The 27,500-nt window shown below is 41.6% G+C and overlaps 1 protein-coding gene across 1 annotated transcript in view; it reads left to right on the forward strand.

Moving 5' to 3' along the window:
* Positions 1-27,500, forward strand: part of sv2a (synaptic vesicle glycoprotein 2A) — a 78,227-nt gene that overhangs the window by 5,024 nt on the left and 45,703 nt on the right. Inside the window, exon 2 of the mRNA XM_061882332.1 lies at positions 18,567-19,300. Coding sequence (XP_061738316.1) covers positions 18,688-19,300 — 613 coding nt within the window. The 5' untranslated portion in view covers positions 18,567-18,687. The remainder of the gene's footprint in view (positions 1-18,566; positions 19,301-27,500) is intronic.

The raw sequence follows: 27,500 nt of genomic DNA on the forward strand, positions 1-27,500 counted from the left end.
TATTCATCTAGTGTTCATTCAAGGCTAAGGCAAACTATCGAGTTATATATCGTGTATCGCAATATGGCTTGAAAATATCGAGATATTAAAAAAAGGCCATTATCCCCCAGCCTTAATATACAGTATGTAATGTAGTAACATTCATAATAACATGTAATATTTACATATTTTGCTCATGTTAGCAGCTCAATATGTCAATTTAGCAGCATAAGCTCGTTAGGGCTCTGTAATCACAGCACCTCTAATAGTTCCCCGGCTATAGTTCTCATAATAACAATATGGCTATTACTTGTTCATATTCATGTCACAACATGTAAATGGAACTATTGTTGGCGCTTATTTTGTGTTTGTTATAGTTCTTCTATTTCTGTTTTCTTTGTTTACCCTCTGGTTATTCGGTGCGCTGATCACACACGGGGGTTTCTTTTTATTGACTTGTGTCCCCACCTGCTGGTGCCACTGATCGGGCTGGGTTATCTACCCGTCTCACCGCTCACTCGGCGCAGGTCCGTTGTTTGTCGTTGTCGACAGTTTGCGTTTCAGGTTTGTTATTTCACTTGGCTTGTTCGCTGTTGGCGAGGGTTTGTGTGCTTGTTAGCTTCACGCTAATGTTTTATGTTCTCCACTTTATCATGCTAAACTAGGTTTGCCCTCAGGCTTCCTGTGCTCCTCCCAGTGACTGTTTTTTCTATTTTTGCCTTGTCATTGGAATTAAAATATTCTTACTTGCATGCTAAGTCTTTGCAATTCTGTGCCACAGGTGTATTGCAGATATCTGTCTCAGGTGTGTCCTAGGTGTATCACAGGTGTGTCAAACAGGTGTGTCGCAGTTGTCACAGGTGTGTTTTAGTTGTCTCACAGGCTTGTGTCACAAGTGTACCGCAGGTGTATCACAGGTGTGTCGCAGTTGTCAGAGGTGTGTTTTAGTTGTCTCACAGGCTTGTGTCACAAGTGTCACAAGTGTACCGCAGGTGTGTCACAAATGCGTGTCACAGGTGTGTTTTATTTGTGTCACAGGTGTTTTTTAGTTGTCACAGGTGTGTCACAAGGGTATCGCAGGTGTGTTACAGGTGTGTCACAAATGCGTGTCACAGGTGTGTTTTATTTGTGTCACAGGTGTTTTTTAGTTGTGTCACAGGTGTGTCAGAAATGCGTGTCACAGGTGTGTTTTAGTTGTCTCACAGGCTTGTGTCACAGGTGTCACAAGTGTACCGCAGGTGTGTTACAGGTGTGTCAGAAATGCGTGTCACAGGTGTGTTTTATTTGTGTCACAGGTGTTTTTAGTTGTCACAGGTGTGTCACAAGGGTATTGCAGGTGTGTTACAGGTGTGTCACAAATGCGTGTCACAGGTGTGTTTTATTTGTGTCACAGGTGTGTCACAAGGGTATCGCAGGTGTGTTACAGGTGTGTCGCAAATGCATGTCACAGGTGTGTTTTATTTGTGTCACAGGTGTTTTTTACTTGTGTCAGAAATGCGTGTCACAGGTGTGTTTTTAGTTGTCTCACAGGCTTGTGTCACAGGTGTCACAAGTGTACCGCAGGTGTGTTACAGGTGTGTCACAAATGCGTGTCACAGGTGTGTTTTATATGTGTCACAGGTGTTTTTTAGTTGTCACAGGTGTGTCACAAGGGTATCGCAGGTGTGTTACAGGTGTGTCACAAATGCGTGTCACAGGTGTGTTTTATTTGTGTCACAGGTGTTTTTTAGTTGTGTCACAGGTGTGTCAGAAATGCGTGTCACAGGTGTGTTTTGATTGTGTCACAGGTGTGTTTTAGTTGTGTCACAGGTGTGTCACAAGGGTATCGCAGGTGTGTCACAGGTGTGTTTTATTTGTGTTGCAAGTGTTTCGCAGTTTTGTCTCACAGGTATGTCACAGGTGTGTCACAAATGTGTGTCACAGGTATGTCACAAACGTATCACAAAAGTGTGTCGCAGTTGTATGTCACTGGTGTGTCACAAATGTGTGTCACAGGTATGTCACAAACGTATCACAAATGTGTGTCACAGGTGTGTCACAAATATCTGTCACAGGTGTATCACAAATGTGTGTCGCAGTTGTGTGTCACAGGTATGTAACAGGTGTGTCGCAGGTGTGTTTTAGTTGAGTGTGTCACAGGCATGTTGCACGTGTTGCAGGCTTGTGTCACAATTTTATTGCAGATGTGTTGCATTGGTGTGTCACAGGTGTGTGTCGCAGTTGTATGTCACAGGTGTGTCACAAACGTGTGTCACAGGTATGTCACAGGTGTGTCACAAATGTGTGTCACAGGTGTGTGTCGCAGATGTGTTTTAGTTGTGTGTGTCGCACGTGTCGCAGGCTTGTGTCACAAGTTTATCGCAGGTGTGTCGCAGTTGTGTGTTTTAGTTGTGTGTGTCGCAGCTCTGTTGCACACGTGTCGCAGGCTTGTGTCACAAGTTTATCGCGGGTGTGTTGTAGTTGTATGTCACAGGTATGTCACAAGTGTATTGCAGCTGTGTCGCAGGTTTGTCGCAGTTGTGTGTCGCAGGCGTGTGTCACAAGTATGTTTTAGTTGTGTCACAGGTGTGTCACAAATGTGTCGCAGGTGTGTCGCGTGTGTGTCGCCAGGTGTGTTGTGTGTGTGTCACAGGTATGTCACAAGTGTATCGCAGTTGTGTGTCGCAGTATTGTGTCGCAGTATTGTGTCGCAGGTGTGTATTGCCTGTGTGTTGCAGGCTTGTGTCACAGGTATGTTGCAGGTGTGTGTCGCAGGTGTTTATTGCAGGTTTGTCGCAGGGTTGTGTCACAGGTATGTTGTGTCACAAATATGTCGCAGGTATGTCGCGTGTGTGTCGCTGGTGTGTTGTGTGTGTGTGTCGTAGGCTTGTGTCACATGTGTGTCACAAGTTTATCGCAGGTGTGTCGCAGTTGTGTCACAGGTATGTCACAAGTGTATCACAGTTGTTTGTCGCAGCTGCGTGTCGCAGGTGTGTATTACATGTGTGTCGCAGGCTTGTGTCACAGGTTTGTTGCAGGTGTGTATTGTAGGTTTGTCGCAGGGTTTTGTCACAGGTATGTTGCAGGTGTGTCGAAGGTGTGTGTCACAGATATGTCGCATGTGTGTCGCAGGCTTTTGTCACAGGTGTGTCACAAGTGTATAGCAGGTGTGTGTCGCAGGTGTGTCGCAGTTGTGTATTGCAGGTATGTTGCATGTGTGTATTGCAGGTGTGTCACAGGTATGTCGCAGGTGTGTGTCACAGGTGTGTCGTAGGTGTGTTGCATTTGTCTTAGGCTTTTGTCACAGGTGGGTCACAAGTGTATAGCAGGTGTGTCATAGTTGTGTGTCGTATGTGTGTTGCAGGTGTGTGTCACAGGTGTGTGTCGCAGGTGAGTTGCAAGCATGTCGCAGGCTTGTATCAGGGGTGGTATGTGTCAAATGTGTCGCAGGTGTGTCACAGATTTTTCACAGGTGTGTCACAGGCTTGTGTCCTAGGTGTGTGTCCTAGGAGTGTGTCACAAGTGCGTGTCACAGGTGTGTCTTAGGTGTATCGCAGGTGTGTTGCAGCTCTGTCACAGGTGTGTCAAAGGTGTGTCTTAAGTGTGTCGTTGGTGTGTCACAGATGTGTCGGAGGTGTCGCAGGCTTGTGTCACAGGTGTGTCACAAGTGTAATACAGGTGTGTCTTTAGTGTGTCACGTGTGTGTCAGGTATGTCGCAGGTGAGTTACAAGCATGTCACAGGCTTGTGTCAGGGGTGTGTTCAATGTGTCGCAGTTGTGTGTCGCAGCTGTGTGTCGCAGGGTTGTGTCACAGGTATGTTGCAGGCTTGTGTGTTACAAGCGTGTCTTAGGTGTATCGCAGGTGTGTGCAGCTGTTTCACAGGTGTGTCTTAAAGGCCTACTGAAATGAGATTTTCTTATTTAAACGGGGATAGCAGGTCCATTCTATGTGTCAAACTTGATCATTTTGCGATATTGCTATATTTTTGCTGAAAGGATTTAGTAGAGAACATCGACGATAAAGTACACAACTTTTGGTCGCTAATAAAAAAGCCTAGCCTTTACCGGAAGTAGCAGACGATGACATCACAGGTGTGAGGGCTCCTCACCTCCTCACATTGTTTATAATGGGAGCCAGCAGCAGCAAGAGCTATTCAGACCGAGAAAACGACAATTTCCCCATTAATTTGAGCGAGGATGAAAGATTCGTGGATGATGATATTGATAGGGAAGGACTAGAAAATAAAAAATAAATCAAGTTTTTTTTAAAAAAGGCGATGTTTTTAGACACATTTACTAGGATAATTCTGGGAAATCCCTTATCTTTCTATTGTGTTGGTAGTGTTTTAGTGAGTTTAAATAGTACCTGATAGTCGGAGGGGGTGTGTCCACGGGTGTCTTGACGCCAGTCTCTGAGGGAAGTCGACGGCAGCTGCATGGACGGCGGAAGCTCCGCTGATCTCCGGTAAGAGGCGACTTTTTACCACAATTTTCCCACTGAAACCTGCCGGTTGACAAGTGGTCGGGAACCATGTTCGCTTGACCGCTCTGATCCATAGTAAAGCTTCACCTCCGGGAATTTTAAACAAGGAAACACCATGTGTTTGTGTGGCTAAAGGCTAAAGCTTCCCACCTCCATCTTTCTACTTTGACTTCTCCATTATTAATTGAACAAATTGCAAAAGATTCAGCAACACAGATGTCCAGAATGCGATCAAAAGAGACGACTTTTAGCCGCAAATGGTGCTGCGCTAATATGTCCCCTCCAACCTGAGACGTCACGCGCACGCGTCATCATTCCGCGACGTTTTCAACAAGAAACTCTGCGTGAAATTTAAAATTGCAATTTAGTAAACTAAAAAGGCCGTATTGGCATGTGTTGCAATGTTAATATTTCATCATTGATATATAAACTATCAGACTGCGTGGTGGGTAGTAGTGGGTTTCAGTAGGCCTTTAAGTGTGTCGTTGGTGTGTCACATGTATTTTGCAGGTGTTTCATAGGTAGGTGTGTCGCAGGTGTGTCACAAGTGTAATACAGGTTTGTCACAGGTGTGTGTCTCAGGTGTGTTGCAGGTATGTCTCAGGTGTATCGCAAGTGTGTCGCAGGTGTGTGCTTGTGCTAACAACCCCGGGCAGAAGCAACAGAACTGGAGCATGTTTTGTTGTTCTTGTTCTAATTTTGTCCTTCAACACGATGGTCAGCAATGTGCGTACGCTTTATAGCGTTAGCATCGCTGAGCTAAACATGTTCCAAGTTGGCATCTAAAAATCGCAAAAAATTGAGACTTTTTGTATTAGCAGCTGACAAGAGTCTTTAATCTCTGACTCCTCGCCAAAATGGACGCTGTGAGTACGTCAGAGTGAGGTAGACTTTGGTGGTGAGGGAGGATGATGCACCTTGTGCGCTTGTGTGCTTGACACAAAAGAGGAGGGGCCATCACTCGATCAGCCAATCAGGTTGCTCCGACTAAGTGGTCGTCCGTCTAAGAAAAATCACTTTCTGTATGCTCCTTTTTGTTTAGTTTTTTTTAATTCTATTTAAACTTTTCATCCCAGACGAGGGTTTCCAGACAGCTAGATAGGAATCATTGATGATCAGACCAAAGTAGTCTATTGAAAGATGATGGATGAGCAAGTGAGATCTGGAATCATTTTAAAAACAGACACCATTTTTTTGCTTTCTTTGTGCTAAAAACTGCACTGTCGGTAAAAATCAAAATGTTGTGTCCTCCTCCAGTCCTGCAGGCGGCAGTAGTTTGCTCCCCCTGCTGGATGTCAGAGGTTTCTGCCCTGATTGGCCTCAAAGCAAGCAGACTGTAACAGATAAAAGGAAACAAATGCAATTCCCTGAACTGCACCTTTTATCTAGACAGTTGTTACGATCATTACAATCATTACAAGTGTTACAGTCGTTAAGATTTTTACATTTGCTAGTCGTCACGATTTTTACAATTATTACAATGGTTACAGTCATCACAATTGTTACCATTGTTAAGATTGTTACATTTGTTAGTCGTCACGATTATTAGTTATTGCATTTGTTACAATCATTACAATTGTTACAACCGTGAAGACTGTTAAATGTGTTGTTACATTTGTTACAATTTTCACAATTGTTAAAATTGTAGCAATAACGAAGATTGTTTTATTAGTTACAAGTTTCAAGATTGTTACATTTGTTAGTCGTCACAATTACAATCATTACTGTTGTTAAAATCATTGCAATTGTTACATTTGTTACAATTATTACAGTACTTGCATTCATTACAATGTTGCAATTGTTTCAATCATTACTATTGTTACAATTCTTACAATCGGGAAGATTGTTACATTTGTTAGTCACAATTGTTAAAATTATAAAAATATTACAATTGTTAGAGTCATTGTAATTGTCACATTTTTACAATCGTTACCGGGCTTACACAGTACTTACATTCCTTACAATGTTGCAATCATTACAATCGGTACAACTGTTACATTTGTTTTGTTTCAACCGCCACAATCATTACAGTCATTTTTTTTTTTTTTTACAATCGTTACACTTGTTTCAATTTTTACAATTGTTACAATTGCTACAATTGTTACAATCATTACAGTGTTACAATTATTACATTTGTTACAATGTTATCACAACAGTTAAAATTTTACAAATATAACAATCATAATACAATTGTTAAAATGATCATCCATCCATCCATCATCTTCCGCTTATCCGAGGTCGGGTCGCTGGGGCAACAGCCTAAGCAGGGAAACCCAGACTTCCCTCTCCCCAGCCACTTCGTCTAGCTCTTCCCGGGGGACCCCGAGGCGTTCCCAGGCCAGCCGGCAGACATAGTCTTCCCAACATGTCCTGGGTCTTCCCCGTGGCCTCCTACCGGTTGGACGTGCCCTAAACACCTCCCTAGGGAGGCGTTCGGGTGGCATCCTGACCAGATGCCCGAACCACCTCATCTGGCTCCTCTCGATGTGAAGGAGCAGCGGCTTTAGTTTGAGTTCCTCCCGGATGACAGAGCTTCTCACCCTATCTCTAAAGGAGAGCCCCGCCACACGGCGGAGGAAACTCATTTCGGCCGTTTGTACCCGTGATCTTATCCTTTCGGTCATGACCCAAAGCTCATGACCATAGGTGAGGATGGGAACGTAGATTGACCGGTAAATTGAGAGCTTTGCCTTCCGGCTCAGCTCCTTCTTCACCACAACGGATCGGTACAACGTCCGCATTACTGAAGACGCCGCACCGATCCGCCTGTCGATCTCACGATCCACTCTTCCGCCACTCGTGAACAAGACTCCTAGGTACTTGAACTCCTCCACTTGGGGCAGGGTCTCCTCCCCAGCCCGGAGATGGCATTCCACCCTTTTCCGGGCGAAAACCATGGACTCGGACTTGGAGGTGCTGATTCTCATTCCGGTCGCTTCACACTCGGCTGCGAACCGATCCAGCCGAGTGTGAAGCGACCGGTTAAAATTATCACATCATTATAATTCTTACAATTTACATTTGTTACAATTGTTTCAATCATTACATTCTTACAATTATTGCAATCGTTAACATTTGTCAGTGAGACGATTATTACAATCATTACATTCGTTCGTGGTTACGATCATTACAATCATTACATTCCTGAGTAGTAACAATCTTTAGAATTGTTCTCAGCTGATATTTTCCGCCATTTAAAGCTTTATTGCACTACACAGCCAAACAAAACCCTCATGATTTTGAAGGACACTCAAACTTACAGATTTTAGGGAGCTGTGGTCAAAGATCGGATAATACTTTCAGGAACAATTTACAACCATCAAAAAGTTGCTAGAATATTTCCTCAGATCCAAGCAAGATTTTTTGATTTTGAAAACACGTGCAATGATTGAAGTCTGGGGTGGGTTCCACTACCAAAAAGCAAGAAGCCTGTTTATTTTGTCTTTAGTATGACTGAAGAGGTTTGACGTCTCTTCTCCAAGGAAACACTTCTCAGCAAATCAAGAAACCTATTGATTTGGAATTCTAACAAATCCGAGGTCAAAGGTTGAATTATATTTGATTTTGACATGTGAAAGAAACCATTTTTTGTCTTTGATTTTAAACTATTGATTTTGAGCTGTGCCAGAGTTTCACCAGGTTAGGAACATATCGCCTTGTCAGCACTCTGCGTGTTACAGCACGTTTGCTGAGATTATTCTGTTATAGCCAAGCAATAATACTAGTGATTTTTGAAGGACGTGTCAGCCAGTATGTTTGGGGAAGCCGAGGTGGACGTTGGCACAAATAGGTCAGCCACTGACACCTACCGAGCAGTCTTTCAAAGATGGTTCAATCACAACAAGATCCCTATTGATCTTGAATGATGCATGACCTGCTAGGGGTTTTCACCTTGAACACGGGGGCTGTTGGTTTCGCACCAGGGGACAGACTGAGGTCAGACCAGGCATCTGTGAGATGGATCAATCATCGTCCTCATGGTCGCCGTGGTAACAGCCAGCGTCATCAAGAGCGTTTGCGTTTGGAACAAGCGCGCGTTTTCCGACATTATCAAAGATATGTTTCACAGCAGATGCTCTTCATGTTGCTGGTGAAATGTCGCGTGATGCGCTCCAGGCTCGTTGTGTGTGTGTGTGTGTGTGTGTGTGTGTGTGTGTGTGTGTGTAATGAGAGACTGTGCTGTACGTTCCCAACATGATACTGCTCAGTGACATCACCACCCAGAAGACATGTCCCAATCTGATATTGATGTTAGATATTGGTGTGATAGCTTCCAAAGTATGGATGCAGGTAGCCTGTTAGGACCAGATGAGTCGCCCGCTGGCCTGTTCTAAAAATAGCTCAAGTAGCAGCACTTACCAATGAGCTGCCTCTATTTTTTTTATTTACTAGCAAGCTGGTTTCGCTTTGATTGACATTTTTAATTCTAAAAGAGACAAAACTCAAATAGAATTTGAAAATTCATAAAAATATTTTTAAGACTTGGTCTTCACTTGTTTAAATGAATTCATTTTTTTTTTTTTACTTTGCTTTTTATAACTTTCAGAAAGACAATTTTAGAGAAAAAAATACAACCTCAAAAATTATTTTAAGATTTTTAAACCCATATACCTTTTTACCTATTTAAATTCCTTACTCTTCTTTCCTGACAATTTAAATCAATGTTAAAGTATTTTTTTTTATTGTAAAGAATAATAAATACATTTCAATTTAATTCTTCATTTTAGCTTCCGTTTTTTCGACAAAGAATATTTGTGAAATATTTCTTCAAACTTATGATTAAAACTAAAAAAAAATTTCTGGCAAATATAGAAAATCTGTAGAATCAAATTTAAATCTTATTTCAAAGTATTTTGAATTTATTTTAAAATTTTTGTTCTGGAAAATCGAGAAGAAATAATGATTTGTCTTTGTTCGAAATTTAGCTTGGTCCAATTTGTTATATATTCTAACAAAGTGCAGAATGAATTTTAACCTATTTAAAACATGACATCAAAATTCTAAAACTAATCTTAATCGGGAAAAATTACTAACGATGTTCCATAAATTATTTTTAAAATAAAAAAAAAAAAGATTAGAATTAGCTAGTTTTTCTCCATTTTTTTCGGTTAAATTTTGAATTTTAAAGAGTTGAAATCGAAGATAAACTATGTTCAAAAATAAAATTTTCTTTTTTTTTCCATGTTTTCTCCTCTTTTAAACCGTTCAATTAAGTGTTTTTTTTTAAATCATTTATTCTCTACAAAAAACCTTCCGTAAAAGGAAAAAAAATGTACGAAGTAATGACAGACCCATTTATATATATATATATATATATATATATATATATATATATATATATATATATATATATATATATATATGGATTTATTATTAAAGGCAAATTGGCTATTTCTGGCAATTTATTTATGTGTATCAAACTGGTAGCCCTTCGCATTAATCAGTACCCAAGAAGTAGCTCTTGGTTTCAAAAAGGTTGGTGACCCCTGATTTATACAATGTGTGATATCATGTGCGATACAAGCAGTCAGGCGGCGTGTTAACTTGTGTGACACTTATTCACGTTAAAAAGTGGGTGCCACCACTGCGCCATTTTGTGAAGGTCATGGGTCACTGTAGCCCCTCGCTGCATCGGACTATAACGTATTAAAAAAAAAACATTGTTATTATTAAGTTGGGCAATGAGAACACTGTAATAGTACATAAATACACAGAAATAAATTACATTTTGTAGTATTTACTTACAATGACAAAAAGGGACTGTATTTGTCCATCTTTGATAGTAAAACAAACTTTTTGATGGGGAGGCACACAAAAAAAACAAAAACATTTTGTCATGATCCATTTTGATTGGTATTTCTTAGTAGTTTATTTCTGTTTCAGCACCCTCGTTGGGTTTCCTAGTTGCCATGGGTGCTGATTATACGTCACCTGCCTCTGATTTCCTTACTTGCCAACCTTGAGAACTTCTAATTTGGGAGATTGGGGTGGATTGAGGTGGGAGGGTTCAGGGTGGGCGGTTCCAGGGGCGGGGTTAAGAGGGAGGAGTATATTTATAGATAGAATTCACTGAAATTAAGTATTTCTTTTATATATATATATTAGGGCTGGGCAACGATTACAATTTTTAATTGAAGTTAATCGCACTATTTCTCCGATTAATCGCGATTAACTGCATTGCATACGCAAAGCCCAATAATGAATTCAAAAGTAGTGTGTAGTGCACCTTTATTGGAATATTCTCCCACATGAACAAAAGCGCCAAAACATTTGTTGTGCAAACACAATTTAAATCAGTCCTTGTTAAACAGTTAAATAGCATATTTTATGAAAATCAACTCAAAAAATGTAAATACAAACATTTAAGCTTATTGCCACTGCCAGGGTATTTAAGTTATCCTGTTTGTTATAGAAAATAAATATAATCTACATACAAATCTCTGAACCACAATCATAACATCTAAACAGGCAATATCTGAGGTAACAGCAGAAACATTTTTTTTTATCAGGGTCTTATGTTTAAAAAACCTATATTATAGGTAGTGGGCTGTTTTAGGGACTTTTTGATCAAATTATCCGTAGTAGCAATATTAATAATGTTGTGTTTATTCTGCGTAGTGCACTTAAAATATTTATGACCATATCTAGGAATTGATATGATGGGAATTTTCCGATTGTTTGCTTGGTGTTTTGATAAACTGAACGCATATACATGGTACTATTTGTGATGTTATGAGCCATGGAAAAAAAGAACTACCCTACCCAGCATGCAACAGGAGTGACGAGCATGCGCGGTAGCCCGGTATAGGTTGTGTCGCCATGACAGCATCTTGTATGTTGTGATATGCACGCTCTGAAAGCAAACGTTAAGAACTCAGCCAACACTCCTCGTCTGCATTATTCATAAATAGACAGACAACACAAATACTCCGCTGCTTCACAGGCCGCTGGATGTAGCCGGCAAAGTATTCCCATGCTAGCTAGCCGGTCTAGCAAGCACGTTTCATTCAGTCCAAAACGGCCCGATCTATCCACATTCAGAATTGTCTGGCGGTCGTAAGTGATCCCGGAGTGACCACGCTGTAAGCCAGCCATGAAATTTGCAGAATTGTCCGATATTTTTGCCAAATGTTCCATCTTTACCAGGAGCCCCTCGTCCGGGCGACGCCATCTTGTTAAGAAGAGGCATTAACAAAATAAAAGCATGTAAACAACATACGCAAATGTGCGATAAAATAATTGTCGGCGTTAATAGATTGATGAGTTAACGCGTAATTAACGCATTAATTTGCCCACCCCTAATATATATATATATATTTTGTACACAGCAATGAAAACACAGTTGGTCTACTAACTGTACTTGCTGCTTACTTAAAAAGAAAAAAACACCTACCTTTCACTATTTGAGTAGCCTTTTGTTCTGCTATTTGAGTACTGGCGAGTGATTTCTGAATCCAGGAGATCCTTCGCAGATTTGTTGAAAACATCCGCAAGGTGGCCCATAATACTGGATTGTGTCCGGTGCTGCGTTGCGGCCGCCTTGTGCTTCTCTGACCGTTCATGAGTGACTATATCCGTTCGGCCACCGTGGTCAAGGGATTTCTGATCCACAAAATTTGCACGCACCATACCCTTTCCCCTTCGAGCTGTCCTGGATGAACTGAAATTCTTGTTTCCGATCATATTGGTACTTGCAAGCGTACTTCTTCTTACTTGTCGTCGCCATGACTGTCTCTTCTTCATTCTTCTGCTTTGTCTACTTCTTGTTGTGTGTGCAGTTGTGCTCTCTCCAAAAGCCGGAGATGTTATAACGTGACTGGGCCGGCACGCTGTTTGTACGGAGGAAAAGCTGACGTAACGATAGGCTGTCCTCACTCAGGTCCGCATGGACCTGGAGGTCTTTTAAGGCACGCCCCCAAAATTGTTGTCCGGCTGGAAATCGGGAGAAATTTGGGAGAATGGTTGTCCCGGGAGATTTTCGGGAGAGTCTCTCCGAAAATTCGGGAGGGTTGGCAAATATTCTGATTCGTGGTCAGGACGCTCACCTGCTTCTGGTCACTAATCAGAGAGCTATTTATTCCTGCCTCGCACCTCAGTGTGTCTGGCAGTGTCACTCGCTTGTTGCGACAGCTTTCCTATTTGTCACTAGCCGTAGATCCATCTTCCTGAGTTAAGCTTTGCCGAAGTTTCCCGTGCCATTCGGCACTTTTGCCCTTGTTTTGTATTTTTTCCCTCGCTTATTGATATACAAAAGCATCATGCCTGCACGCTGCCTCCCTGCAGTCCTTTCTGCATCTCGACCACCGCAACCATGCAGCCAAGACGTAACAGATTAACACCCAAATTGTGATTGTTATTCGTCTAAATTCTAAATTGACACATTATTATTTAAAAATCGATTTAAAAAAGATTATTTTTAGTAGGAGCGATTTTGCGCCTGCAGCGGCGCCATGATCACAGAGCGCTAACTTGCTTATGCTGCTATATTGACATATTGAGCTGCTGCATCACCTCTGAGTTTGCGAAAGTTAATTCTGAATCATGCGTCTCACCTGGATAGTAGAAGGTTGTGGACACAAACCCAAAAGCTGGTCAACTTTGACATCCAACTTAGACCTGGAGATGACCAGAATAGGGGTGTAACGGTACGTGTATTTGTATCGAACCGTTTCGGTACGGGGGTTTCGGTTCGGCACGCGGGCGTATCGAACGAGTTCGGAAGTAGAAGTCTTCACAAGCCGCTCTGCTTTCTGCCTCTGTCTCTGCCTCATTGTCCCGCTCACACAACCATCTGATTGGTTACATACAAAGCCAATCAGCATTGCGTATTCAGAGCGATGTAGTCAATCCTTCAGCATCGAGCAGAGATATGAGTTTAGCAGGAGAGGAGCGGACTCTACCCAAATTATACTAAACACTTCCCAGTCACAAGTAATACAAACATCACTTTGAGCCCGTTGACCTTTTAGAAACTTAAACTGCAGCCCAGCTCACTCACAGTATAGGCTTGAGATGAAGGCTAATTAGCTTTTAGAGTAACGTTAGCTCATTTTGCTGTGTGTGTGTGTGTGTGTGTGTTAGGGGCAGCAAAGCCCTGTCTGTCTGTTATTTCATTGAATTCTATTGTGTTTAGGGATGAATAGTCCCTCTTATTGCAGTTGTACTATTTTTCAGCTATAGTTACATGAATCATTAGTAATGTAGCAGCCTAGTTTTGAATGGCAGGGTCCCTGCTATCACATGTTGATAAAAATACAACATTTACATAATAAAAGTCAACTACAGGCTTCCCAAATTCTGTAATAAATTAAACATGATGAGTTGACTTGAAACTGTTTAATGTTGCACTTTTTATATGTAGAAGAAAGGTTTTTTCATTTTATTTAATCAAAGCAACAACTTGAGGCAGTTTAATTTGGATTAACGTGGGCAGAATTATTACAGTGTTCCCAATGTTAAAAGGATAAAGCCATTGTTTACAAATTTGGTAAATAAATAACCAAAAAATGTATATTTTGTTGTTTTCTTACTGTACCGAAAATGAACCGAACCGTGACCTCTAAACCGAGGTACGTACCGAATCGAAATTTTTGTGTACCGTTACACCCCTAGACCAGAAAGACCCTTAGTGGGGATTATGATGAATTGTTCATGGAGAGGGGAAGATATAAATATCCCATCAGTCTTTATCCCAGTCAGAGCAGACATTGTACATTGATTGTTTTATTATGTTTATTGTCTCTCATCAAGTCTGCCATGATCAGGAGTGTTGTTGTTGAAGGGAAAAGCGAACATTGTGATGAGTCTGTGAAATCAATACGCTGCCCTATGCTTAAAATGAGCAAAATACGCAAATATGACATGTTATTATGAATGATGCTACATTACTTACAGCCCGTATATAAAACCTTCATGAAGGTGTTTGGATGTCTTTAAAGCGCTTTACAGGCAAAATACAGCAACACCCATTGACTCTTTTACTGGCTGACTTTTGCTAGCCTTTATTTGTGAGAAAAAACACGTGTTCTTGTCTTAGATAATAACTTTTTAATTGTTTTATTTTTAAAAGTACAGTTCCGCTTTAATGCCTTTGGCCTCCACGAGCAGGCGTGCACTCACAGTGCATCAGAACACCGTTTCCAAATTGACATCATGAAAATAGAAATAATAATCTGTTCCAGGGTCAAAATGTAGTACAAACATGTCGATGTTATGTCTTTTGGAATTACTGAAAAAGCTAAAGAAAAAGCAAAAACATCTCTGTCCTAAAGGGTCAAATCATGATTCTCGTCTACGTGGAAATCATTCCTTGTGGTCTACATCAGTGGTTCCCAACCTTTTTGTAGCTGCGGACCGGTCAACGCTTGATAATTTGTCCCGTGGCCCGGCAGGAGGAAGATTTTTTTCTTTTTTTTTTTTCTTTGTCATGAAAAAGGGAGGTTTTTGTCATGAAAAAGGGAGTTTTTTTTGGGTTGGTGCACTAATTGTAAGTGTATCTTGTGTTTTTTATGTTGATTTAATAAAATAAAAAATAAAATAAAAATTGGTTGGGGACCAGTGGTCTACATAACATGTCATGGTGCATCTTTGGTCCAAATGTAACATGGATGATCTTTGACAGACTATTTTCAAACCTCCCTTGGAATGTTTTTATGTATGTGCACACACTCCCTGCATGTTTTTATTCAACGCAAAGAATAATTGTAAAAAAATATGCACATTTAAAGTAGTTATGTTATGTCAAAACACTAATGGTAACGAACTAGCCAGTGGACTGGCCCAGCTTCGAATATGTTTTTGATATTTTCCTGTATTTACAATCCCTTCCTGTCCTGGTACTCTTGTTGTCTCTATTTCCTGTTTGCACTTCTAATTTCTGTTTCTCATCCTGCCAGCACATTGCCAATAAGAGTTATTCGGTTTCGCATGGCTTTCCCTATGCTTCCCATGCACTCCCCAGCTGCACTGTAGCTTTTGTTTCGGCATTGAATAAACTTTTACCTGCATGCCATTTTGGGGTCACGTGTGCAAACATTGCTCACCTATATATGTTTTAGTTGGATTAATTTAATTAATTTAACTATATAAATAAATAAATAAATATATATATATATATATCTCACTGGATCAGTTTGCAGCCGAGTGTGAAGCGACCCGAATGAGAATCAGCACCTCCAAGTCCGAGTCCATGGTTCTCGCCCGGAAAAGGGTGGAGTGCCATCTCCGGGTTGGGGAGGAGACCCTGCCCCAAGTGGAGGAGTTCAAGTACCTAGGAGTCTTGTTCACGAGTGAGGGAAGAGTGGATCGTGAGATCGACAGGCGGATCGGTGCGGCGTCTTCAGTGATGCGGACGTTGTACCGATCCGTTGTGGTGAAGAAGGAGCGGAGCCGGAAGGCAAAGCTCTCAATTTACCGGTCGATCTACGTTCCCATCCTCACCTATGGTCATGAGCTTTGGGTCATGACCGAAAGGATAAGATCACGGGTACAAGCGGCCGAAATGAGTTTCCTCCGCCGTGTGGCGGGGCTCTCCCTTAGAGATAGGGTGAGAAGCTCTGCCATCCGGGAGGAGCTCAAAGTAAAGCCGCTGCTCCTCCACATCGAGAGGAGCCAGATGAGGTGGTTCGGGCATCTGGTCAGGATGCCACCCGAACGCCTCCCTAGGGAGGTGTTTAGGGCACGTCCAACCGGTAGGAGGCCACGGGGAAGACCCAGGACACGTTGGGAAGACTATGTCTCCCGGCTGGCCTGGGAACGCATCGGGATCCCCCGGGAAGAGCTAGACGAAGTGGCTGGGGAGAGGGAAGTCTGAGTTTCCCTGCTTAGGCTGTTGCCCCCGCGACCCGACCTCGGATAAGCGGAAGAAGAGGGATATATATATATATATATATATATATATATATATATATATATATATATATATATATATATATATATATACATATATATATATGATATACACACACACACACAGTCATGGTCAAAAGTTTATATACGCTTGTAAAGAACATAATGTCTTGAGTTTCCAATAATTTCTACAACTCGTATTTTGTTGTGATAGAGTGATTGGAGCACATACTTGTTGGTCACAAAAATATTCATGAAGTTTGGTTCTTTTATGAATTTATTATGGTTCTACTGAAAATGGGACTAAATCTGCTGGGTCAAAAGTATACATACAGCAATGGTAATATTTTGTTACATGTCCCTTGGCAAGTTTCACTGCAATAAGGCGCTTATTATATATTTGGTGCGACAGGGACTGTATCTTATAATAAAGACCTGAGAGAAACAACGCTGTGTTTCTTGCATTTGCCACAATGTGCTCCAATCACCCTATGACCAAAAAATTAGAGTTGTAGAAATTATTGGAAACTCAAGACAGCCATGACATTATGTTCTTTACAAGTGTATGTACACTTTTGACCACCACTGTATATATGTGTGTGTGTGTGTTTATATGTATGTACGTATACATACAAAGTATATAAAAATAATTAATATAATGAATATATAATTAACATAATTGGATATTAAGAGTATGTGAAAGTTTGACTGCTACCTTGTTTACTTCCGTGACGACCCCCTTAAAGTATTGTAATCAATCAGAAATATCGAGCAGCTAAAATGTGCCATTTTTTGTTTGCATTTTTCCCATGCAATGGGTTTAAATGGCCGTAATTTTGATTTTATGTGTTGCGATTAGACATTTTTTATAAAGTAATAGCCACATATTTCAGTGAACAGGTTGTGTTATGTGTGACCATACCTTTTTTTGTTGGTTGCCATTTATTGATTAATTTTTTGTACCATGACTAGGGAGGGTTGTTTGGATTAGGTCATAGAAGTCAGTACTATGCTACAGACATCCCTAAGCATATTTAATGGCCATTGACCTGATTTACTCGCAGTGTCCACATAATGGTTATGACATTGCAGCAATAAGGTGAAATGTATATTAGAAATTAATTTAGAAACACAGAATCTTTTGAGCTCATGATGTCTCACGAGCCAAACTGAAGACGCCGCCATGTCGCACTTGGTTTGCGGGTCATCGTTTTGGAAACCCCTGCTTTAAGTTAACGCTAACTCTAAAGCAGTGGTTCTTAACCTTGTTGGAGGTACCAAACCCCACCAGTTTCATATGCGCATTCACCGAACCCTTCTTTAGTGAAAAATATATATTTTTTTTCAAATTAAAGACAAAATTATATGTTTTTAGTAACACTTAGAATATGTTCCGCATACTTAAGTAACACAGACGTAGTTTAGAGTTATTTGGTTAGGGTTAGGGTTATAATAAGGCATTAATAAGTACTTAATAATGACTAGTTAATTTGCATGTTAATAAGCAACTAATTAATGGTGAATATGTTCCCCATACTAAAGTGTTACCATGTTTTTTTTTACTGGTGCACAAAATGAACCGTGCATGAACATCACCTTGTTCAAACAACAAAACTAAGACAGTGCATAAACTCACAAAAAAATTACACACTCGCAAATCAGTCAGCTGTTGCTGTATCCGTAATATGCTGATAGGGAGAAGTTTGTATTTACACGATGAGTCGGGTGTGTTTTCACCTCAGTCGAACCCCTGAGGCCGACTCACAGAACCCCTAGTGTTCGATTGAACCCAGGTTAAGAACCACTGCTCTAAAGTCATTTATCTGAGTTGGCTGAACTTCTATCGTCACATTGTCGTGTTACCATGTCAGCTAGCTGCCTTTTAGGGTGCACCTACCTAAATAACCCGGATAAAACATTTTGATCCCCCAGGAATTGAAACAGAAATATGAGAGGCAAGTTAAGGAATAGTACTCCACTCCGGGGTTAAACTGTGGCCATGATACAAACTTGATTAACTGTTGCACACGTGTAAAATAGACTAAGAAGGTGAAAGCATTTTTTTTAAAAGAGCTCAAGAAAAAGCAAAGCGCACATGTCGAGGTCTTGTGTGACGAAAGCGGGTGTCAGATCCAGCCAAGCAATCACTTGTATGACGTTATGCTAATGCTAATGCTAGAGCTACACCCGCTGATGTGATGCAAAATAAAGTAAATATGAATAAGTGTGCTTATTGATCACAAGACGATCAATTATTGATTGATTATTTTCTGTTTAGGTCGTGGCGTTGACGTTGCCGCGTCTCAGGAGCTCTCCGCGGCGCTGACTCGGCATCCTTCCTTTCATGCCTCGGGGCCGCGCCTGAAACCTCCGAGCCGCAGAACCCGACCGCTTTCAAGATGGACGACGACGGACGCTATCGGGACAACCGCTCAGACTTCATCCGCGGCGCCAAGGACATCGCCAAGGTGGCCAAGAAGCAGGTGGGCAAGAAGATGGGGCGGGGCGTGGACAAGATGGCCGACGAGTACACCCGTCGTTCCTATAAGCGCTTCGAGGAGGAAGACGACGATGAGGACTACGCCGGCGGAGCGGGTGACGACGGCGGCGGCTACCGTGGCAACGACAGCCGCGCCAACGACGACGAGGGCCACAGCGACTCCACCGAGGGCCACGACGAGGACGATGAGATCTACGAGGGCGAGTACCAAGGCATCCCGCGGGCCGACTCGGTGGGCAAGGGCGGCGCGGCCGACGGGGTGGAGGCGCGGGCGCAGCAGTTCCGGGACATGTCGGCGTACGAGGGCGAGCGGCGGAAGGACCAGGAGGAGCTGGCTGAGCAGTACGAGAGCATCCTGCAGGAGTGCGGACACGGAAAGTTCCAGTGGACGCTCTACTTCGTCCTCGGCTTGGCGCTCATGGCCGACGGCGTGGAGATCTTCGTGGTCGGCTTCGTGCTGCCCAGCGCCGAGAAGGACATGTGTCTGTCAGAGCCCAACAAGGGCATGCTGGGTAAGTTTTTACCTCATCTCTGATTCGCTCTTTCCTGGCATCCAGTCAGCAGGCTGACTCCGCCCACTTCCTTCATTTCATCCTTTTCTTCTATCTTCCTCTTCTTCTCTTCCTCCCACTTCCTTGTCTTCTTTTCTCTTCCTCCTACTTCCTTCCTTTCCTCCTTTTCTTCTACCTTTTTTCTACTTCCATTCTTTTCCTTCTCTCCTTCTTCCTTTCTTCTCCCTTTCTCCCACTTCCTTCTCTTTCTCTTTTTCTTCTTCACCTTCTCCTACTTCCTTCTCTTCCTTTTCTCCTAATCTTCTTCCTCCCTTTCCTCTTCTTGATCTTACTTCCTTCTCTCCTTTCTTCTTCCTTCCCCTACTTCTTTCTTCCTTTCACTTCCTTTTATTCTTCCTTCCTCTTTTTCTTTGCTCTTCCTCCCACTTCCTTCACTCCTACTCCCATCCCTCCTTTTCTTCTCTTCTTCCCACTTCCTTCTCTTCCTTTTTATTTTCTCTTCCTCCTACTTCCTTTTTTTCCTCTTTTTCTTCTTCTTTTCTCCTACTTTTTTGTCTTCTTCCTTTTCTCCTTCTCTCCTTCCTCCTTTTCTTCTTACTCCCACTTCCTTCTCTTACTTTTCTCCTACTCTTCTTCCTCCCTCTCTTCTTCTTGCTCTTATTTCCTTTCAAATCCTTGTCTTCTCCATTCCTCCCACTTCCTTCTCTTCTTCCTTTACCCCACTTCATTCTCTTCCTCTTTTTATTTTCTCTTCCTCCTACTTCTTTCTCTCCCTCTTTTTCTTTTCTCCTACTTCCCCCTTTTATGCGTCTTTTCTTCTCATCTTCTTCCTACTTTTCTTCTTCCTTTATCTTACTTCCTTCTATTCTTCCTTTTCCTTTTCTCTTCTTCATTCGCCTACTTCCTTCTTCTCTTCACTCTTCCTTTTTCCCACTTCCTTCTCTTCCTTTTCTTCTTCCCTCTTTTTTCCTTTTCTTCTCTTACTCCCAATTCCTTCTCCTACTTTTTCCTACTCTTCTTCCTTCCTCTCTTCTTGCTCTTACTTCCTTTCACTTCCTTTTCTTCTCCCTTCCTCCCACTCTCTTCTCTTCTTCCTTTACCCCACTTCAATCTCTTCCTTTTTTTCTTTTCTCTTCCTCCTACTTCTTTCTCTCTCTCTTTCTTTTTCTTTTCTCCTACTTCCTCCTTCTTCTTTTATGCTCCTTTTCTCCTCATCTTCTTCCTACTTTTCTTCTGCCTTTATCCTACTTCCTTCTGTTCTTCTTTTTCCTTCTCTCTTCTTCCTTCCCCTACTTCCTTCTTCCCATCCCTCTTCCTTCCTCCCACTTCCTTCTCTTCATTTTCTTCTTCCCTCCTTCTCTTCTCTCTTTCTCCTATTTATTTCCTCTTCATTTGTGCTCCTTTTGTCTCCTTTACTTCCTGCTTTTCTTCTTACTTCCTTCTATTCCTCATTTTCCTTCTCTTTCTTCTTCATTCTCTTCCATCTTTACATCTCTCTTCCGCTTTCTCTTTTCCTTCTTTGCCCTTGTTCCTTCCTTCCTCTTCCTCCTCTCTCCTCCTCTTTTCGTTCCTTCCATCCTTCCTCCTACGTCTTCTTTCTTCCTTCTCAGCCGTCATCCTCATCTTTTTCCTTCCTCCTGCTCCGTTACATTTTTACACAACATGGCTGACTCACGAAAGAGGACAGTTCATTCCGAGGGTCTTGTAGCGACACTCCCATGTTGTCACTCGCACCTTTGTTGCCAGGTAGAATTCTTCAATAAATAAATCCTTTTAAAACATTTCTCACAGTCACAAGGAAGAAAAGGGACAGGGAGATGCGGCCCAGAATAGCCTAGTCCCACAAAATAATGTAATATTGTAACAACAGGTTGCTCAAAATATGATATTGTATTATTTATGTGTAGCAATCAATATTATATTGAATACAAAATATTAATATTCTTACTAAAATATTTAAAGATGTAGTCATGTTTGTATTTATTTACAGTTTGAGTTTTAAATGATTTCCATTCACATAAATTATGTATTCAATATATTATGTACATGAGGAAAACATAACACGGATGTTTTAGTTTAACATATTTGTGAATGGATTATGCTTGTATAGCGCTTTTCTACCTTCAAGGTATCCAAACCTTTTTGACACTTTTTTCCACATTCACCCATTCACACACACATTCACACACTGATGGCCATGCAAGGCCCTAACCACGAAGGGTGAAGTGTCTAGCTCAAGGACACAGCAGAGGTGACTATATAGCAGAAGCTGCGAATCCTAACAGGAACCTTCAGGTTGCTGGCACGGCCTCTCTAAAAATAAAAAATAAAAACATTATTATTATTATTCAAAATCAAATAGTTATTTTGAAAATGGGGAAATAAATCAGATATATATATTTTTTTTCATTTCAATTTTTTTTTCTTATAAAGATATATATATCCATCCATGTTCTACCGCTTGTCCCCATCGGGGTAGCGAGGGGCACTGGAGCCTATCTCAGCTGCATTCGAGCGGAAGGTGGGGTACACCCGTCTCCACCTCATCACAAGTTTCCCTGCTGTTCAGGGGGTCTTGAAATCCCCTGAAGAGCAGGCAAACCTGCGAAACAGGCTTGTAAGGATGAAATAGCCTATGTTTTTCCTGACTTGACGTATATTCCGCTCTACCCCGGTATTGAGCACTAAATAACGGATTAACCAAAGAACCGTGACGATATATATGTATGTATGTACAAACCCCGTTTTCATATTAGTTGGGAAATTGTGTTAGATGTGAATATAAACGGAATACAATGATTTGCAAATCCTTTTCAAGCCATATTCAGTTGAATCCACTACAAAGACAAGATATTTCATGTTCAAACTCATGAACGTTATTTTTTTTGCAAATAATAATTAACTTAGAATTTCATGGCTGCAACACGTGCCAAAGTAGTTGGGAAAGGGCATGTTCACCACTGTGTTACATCATCTTTTCTTTTAACAACATTCAATAAACTTTTGGGAACTGAGGAAACTAATTGTTGAAGCTTTGAAAGTGGAATTCTTTCCCATTCTTGTTTTATGTAGAGCTTCAGTCGTTCAACAGTCCGGGGTCTCCGCTGTCGTATTTTACTCTTTTGTTACGAAGCCACGCTGTTGTAACACGTGGTGAATGTGGCTTGGCATTGTCTTGCTGAAATAAGCAGGGGCGTCCATGAAAAATATGGCGCTTAGATGGCAGCATATGTTGTACCAAAACCTGTATGTACCTTTCAGCATTAATGGTGCCTTTACAGATGTGTATGTTACACATGCCTTGGGCACTAATGCACTCCCATACCATCGCAGATGCTGGCTTTTGAACTTTGCGTCGATAACAGTCTGGATGGTTCGCTTCCCCTTTGGTCCAGATGGCAGGATGTCGAATATTTCCAAAAACAATTTGAAATGTGGACTCGTCAGACCACAGAACACTTTTCCACTTTGCATCAGTCCATCTTAGATGATCTCGTGCCCAGAGAAGCCGGGGGCGTTTGTGGATGTTGTTGATAAATAGCTTTCGCTTTGCATACTAGAGCTTTAACTTGCACTTACAGATGTAGCGATGAACTGTTTTTAGTGACAGTGGTTTTCTGAAGTGTTCCTGAGCCCATGTGGTGATATCCTTTAGAGATTGATGTCGGTTTTTGATACAGTGCCGTCTGAGGGGTCGAAGGTCACGGTCATTCAATGGTTTCCGGCCATGCCGCTTACGTGGAGTGATTTCTCCAGATTCTCTGAACCTTTTGATGATATTATGGACCGTAAATGTTGAAATCCCTGAATTTCTTGCAATTGCACTTTGAGAAACGTTGTTCTTAAACTGTTTGACTATTTGCTCACGCAGTTGTGGATAATGGGGTGTACCTTGTCTCATCCTTTATTGTGAAAGACTGAGCATTATTTGGGAAGCTGTTTTTATATCCAAACATGGCACCCACCTGTTCCCAATTAGCCTGCACACCTGTGGGATTTTCCAAATAAGTGTCTGATGAGCATTCCTCAACTTTATCAGTATTTATTGCCACCATTCCCAACTTATTTGTCACGTGTTGCTGGCATCAAATTCTAAAGTTAATGATTATTTGCAAAAAAGAAAATGTTTATCAGTTTGAACATCAAATATGTTGTCTTTGTAGTGCATTCAATTGAATATGGGTTGAAAATGATTTGCAAATCATTGTATTCTGTTTATATTTACATCTAACACAATTGCTCAACTTATATGGAAACGGGGTTTGTATATACAGTGTATATATATATATATATATATATATATAAAATACATTTTCTACAGTTTGTCCCTGTGGGGGGGGGGGGGCTAGCGCGGTTATGTAAATATTTAGATCATTCTGTTTCATCAATTTGTGTTTCTGATTCCTTTACTGCGCGAGTAGCAGCCATTTAGGGCCGCTGCAGTGTGGAAAGAAGAGATGACTACGTATTCACGTGACATTTCATGTCCTCTTGTCTCAGCCCATGAGGTGTGCCTGACAAGGTACTCACGGGAGAAACGGAACACCGACGGTGCTAAAATGCGTTATCAAGGCTGGAAGTGGTCTTTGAGTCGTGATGGCCGAGCGACCGCCAGCATCAGAGATCCTCACAAAGAGGGGAACTCTGATTGCTATTTATAGCCACACCCCCTCCCCCTTGTGTGCACGACACACAACCCTGCAGTGAGACACACTTCTTTTACACACACACACACACACACACACACACACACACACACACACACACACACACACACACACACACACACACACACACACACACCCCGCAGCCTATGTGCTGTCACAGACCCGCCATCGTCTTCCCTTCCCCCTCCTTCCTTTCCAAGCCGCCATGCTCCTCAGCTTCTTCCTCCTTGCCTTCATCATCCGGCTCCTTTTCTTTGGAAAACAGGAAGTTGTGTTTGTTCCGCGTTTTCGTTCTTACAACGAGATGTTTGCTCGAGAAGCTAAGAGAGAGTCCGTTGAACATAAAGCGCTTCAGAAGCCCTCCAGTCCTGCAGGTGGCAGTAATGAACCTTTTTTTATGTATCATATGCACGCACTTGATGTGAGTGTGTGACTCCTTCAAATTATATTTTAGGAGCTTTTGCTCAAATCTAAACTGGTCAATATGTCAGCTTTATTGTAAAAAAAGGGGAGCTGTACTTTGTTTTGGGAATGTTTTTCATGTTTTTTTTGCATTCTAAATTGTAAATAAATGCTAGCAAAAGTCAGCCAACAATGAAGTCAACAAAAATCACTCTGTAGCTCTTAAAAAAAAAAGTCCATCAAGGTTCGATATAATGTAAGGATATGTGTAATGTTGTAACATTCTTAACAACATATAATATTTATATATTTTGATAATTTGAAGCATATGGCGGCGTATTACTTTCAAAAACGCGTCACGTCTGCTTTTCTGTTCAACAGCAAACACTCAGCATCATCAACATAATAAAACAATCACTTACTATACAATGTCTGCACTCACTGGGATAAAGACCGATGGGATGTTTATATCTTCCCCTTTACAAGAATCATTCGTCATAATCTTCACATAGGGTTAAAAAAAAATGGACTTTCTGGCCATCTCCGATTTAAGTTGGATGTCAAAGTTGACCAACTTGTGGGTTTATGTCCACAACCGTCGACTATCCAGGTGGGAGGCATGATTTATAATCTAGAATAAACTTTCACCAACTCAGAGGCGATGCAGCAGCTCAATATGTGGATATAGCACAGGGGTCGGCAACCCGCGGCTCTTTGATCCTCTGATGTGGCTCAGCTGGTAAATTGCCGACCCCAACGACTATTCCGTGAGGTTTCCGGGTTTTAGTGCCTGTCTCAGAAATCACCCGGGGATGACATTCTCCAATTTTGACCTGGACTACAATACTGAGGGTGTGCAGTGATGGCAATATCTTTAACCTCCTCCACAACATGTCGTCGCGCCCGCTTTTACATCACGCAATCTGCGTGTCGACTGGTCATTTTATGTTCAGTCTGTGTTACCACACGAAAGCGACTGCAACGCATACTTAGTCAACAGCCATACAGGTTACACTGAGGGTTGTAATATAGACAACTTTAACACTCTTACTAATATGCGCCACACTGTGAACCCACACCAAACAAGAATGACAAACACATTTTGGGAGAACATCCGCACTGTAACACAACATAAACACAAAATAACAAATACCCAGAATTCCATGCATCCCTATTCTTCCAGGCAACATTAGCACCAAACCCCGCCCCCTCCAAACCCGCCCACCTTAACCGACCAAGGAGGGGGTGGGGGGATTTGGTGCTAGCAGGGTGTATAATGCAGCCCGGAACAGTGGGATGCATGGGATTCTGGGTATTTCTTCTTTTGTGTTTATGTTGTGTTACAGTGCAGATGTTCTCCCAAAATGTGTTTGTCATTCTTTTTTGGTGTGGGTTCACAGTGTGGCGCATATTAGTAAGAGTGTTAAAGTTGTTTATATCACAACCCTCAGTGTAACCTGTAAGGTTGTTGAACTAGTATGCCTTGCAATCGTTAGCGTGTGACAGCAGAAGCCTCGTACGACATGTGACTGGGCCGGCAAGCTGATTAGACGTGTTGTAGAGGCCGTCAAAGGCAACACTTTCATCGGTTTCCCTTATCATTGTTAATCGAGGGAAGTTCTGCAAACTTTGTCGAGAATGGTTGATCCGACATTCGGTAGTCTCTCGGAATATTCTGGAGGGTTGGCAAGTGTGATGCTGTCAAGCGGCATTCATAAAAAACTATCATTACATTTTCATATTAAGGTGCGGGGCCACGTGTCTGAGACCCCTGGTTTATACATAGCACAACGTAAAAAAAACAGTTTGAAGTGTTATTTCATTTTAAATTTCAAAAGAGTTTTGTGGCTCGCATTCTTTTCTTTATTTTGTGAAACTGGTCAAAATGGCTCTGAGTGGTAAAGGTTGCCGACCCCTGATATAGCAGCATAAGCTAGTTAGTGTTCTTTGATCACGGCGCTGCTACAAGTAGTTCCTCTGCTTTAGCACTTGCAATAACAATAAAACTAAGACAAAACCCAAAACCAGTAAAGTTGGCTCGTTGTGAATAAAAAAAACAGAGTACAATGATTTGCAAATACTTTCAGCTTATATTCAATTGAATAGACTGCAAAGACAAGATACTTAAAGTTTGAACTGAGAAATTTTTTTTTTTTTTTGCAAATAATCATTAACTTAGAATTTAATGGCAGCAACAAATGGCAAAAAGTTGGCACAGGTGCATTTTTACAACTGTGTTACATGGCTTTTCCTTTTAACAACACTCAGTAAATGTTTGGGAACTGAGGAGACCAATTTTTGAAGCTTTTCAGGTGTAATTATTTGTCCTTCTTGCTTGATGTACATCTTAACTTGTTCAACAGTCCGGGGTCTCCGTGGTTGTATTTTACGCTTCATAATGGGCCACACATTTTCAACGGGACACAGGTCTGGACTACAGGCAGGCCAGTCTAGTACCCGCACTCTTTTACTATGAAGCCACACTGTTGTATCATGTGGCTTGGCATTGTCTTGTTGAAATAAGCAGGGGCGTCCATAAAAAAGATGTTGCTTGGATGGCAACATATGTTTATCTAAAACCTGTATGTACCTTTCAGCATTAATGGTCTCTTCACAGATGTGTAAGTTACCCATGTCTTGGGCACTAATACACCCCCATACCATCACAGATGCTGGCTTTTAAACTTTGCGCCTAGAACAGTCCAGATTTTTCTTTTTCTCTTTGGTCCGGAGGACAAGACGTTCATTTTCCGAAAACAATTTGAAATGTGAACTAGTCAGACCACAGAGCACTTTTCCACTTTGCAACAGTCCATCTTCGATGAGCTTGGGCCCAGCAAAGCCGGCTGTTTCTGGGTGTTGTTGATGAATGGCTTTCGCTTTGCATAGTGGAGTTTTAATTTGCACTTACAGATATAGATGTAGTGACGAACTGTAGATACTGACAGTGGTTTTCTTAAGTGTTCCTGAGCCCATATGGTGATATCCTTTACACACCGATGTCGCTTTTTGATGCAGTACCGCCTGACGTTTCAAATGTCACGGGCATGCCGCAAACGTGCAGTGATTTCCCCAGATTCTCTGAACCTTTTGATGATATTACAGACCGTAGATGGTGAAATCCCTAAATT

This window comes from Nerophis ophidion, linkage group LG21 (genome assembly GCF_033978795.1).
Source record: "Nerophis ophidion isolate RoL-2023_Sa linkage group LG21, RoL_Noph_v1.0, whole genome shotgun sequence".
Taxonomy (NCBI): domain Eukaryota; kingdom Metazoa; phylum Chordata; class Actinopteri; order Syngnathiformes; family Syngnathidae; genus Nerophis; species Nerophis ophidion.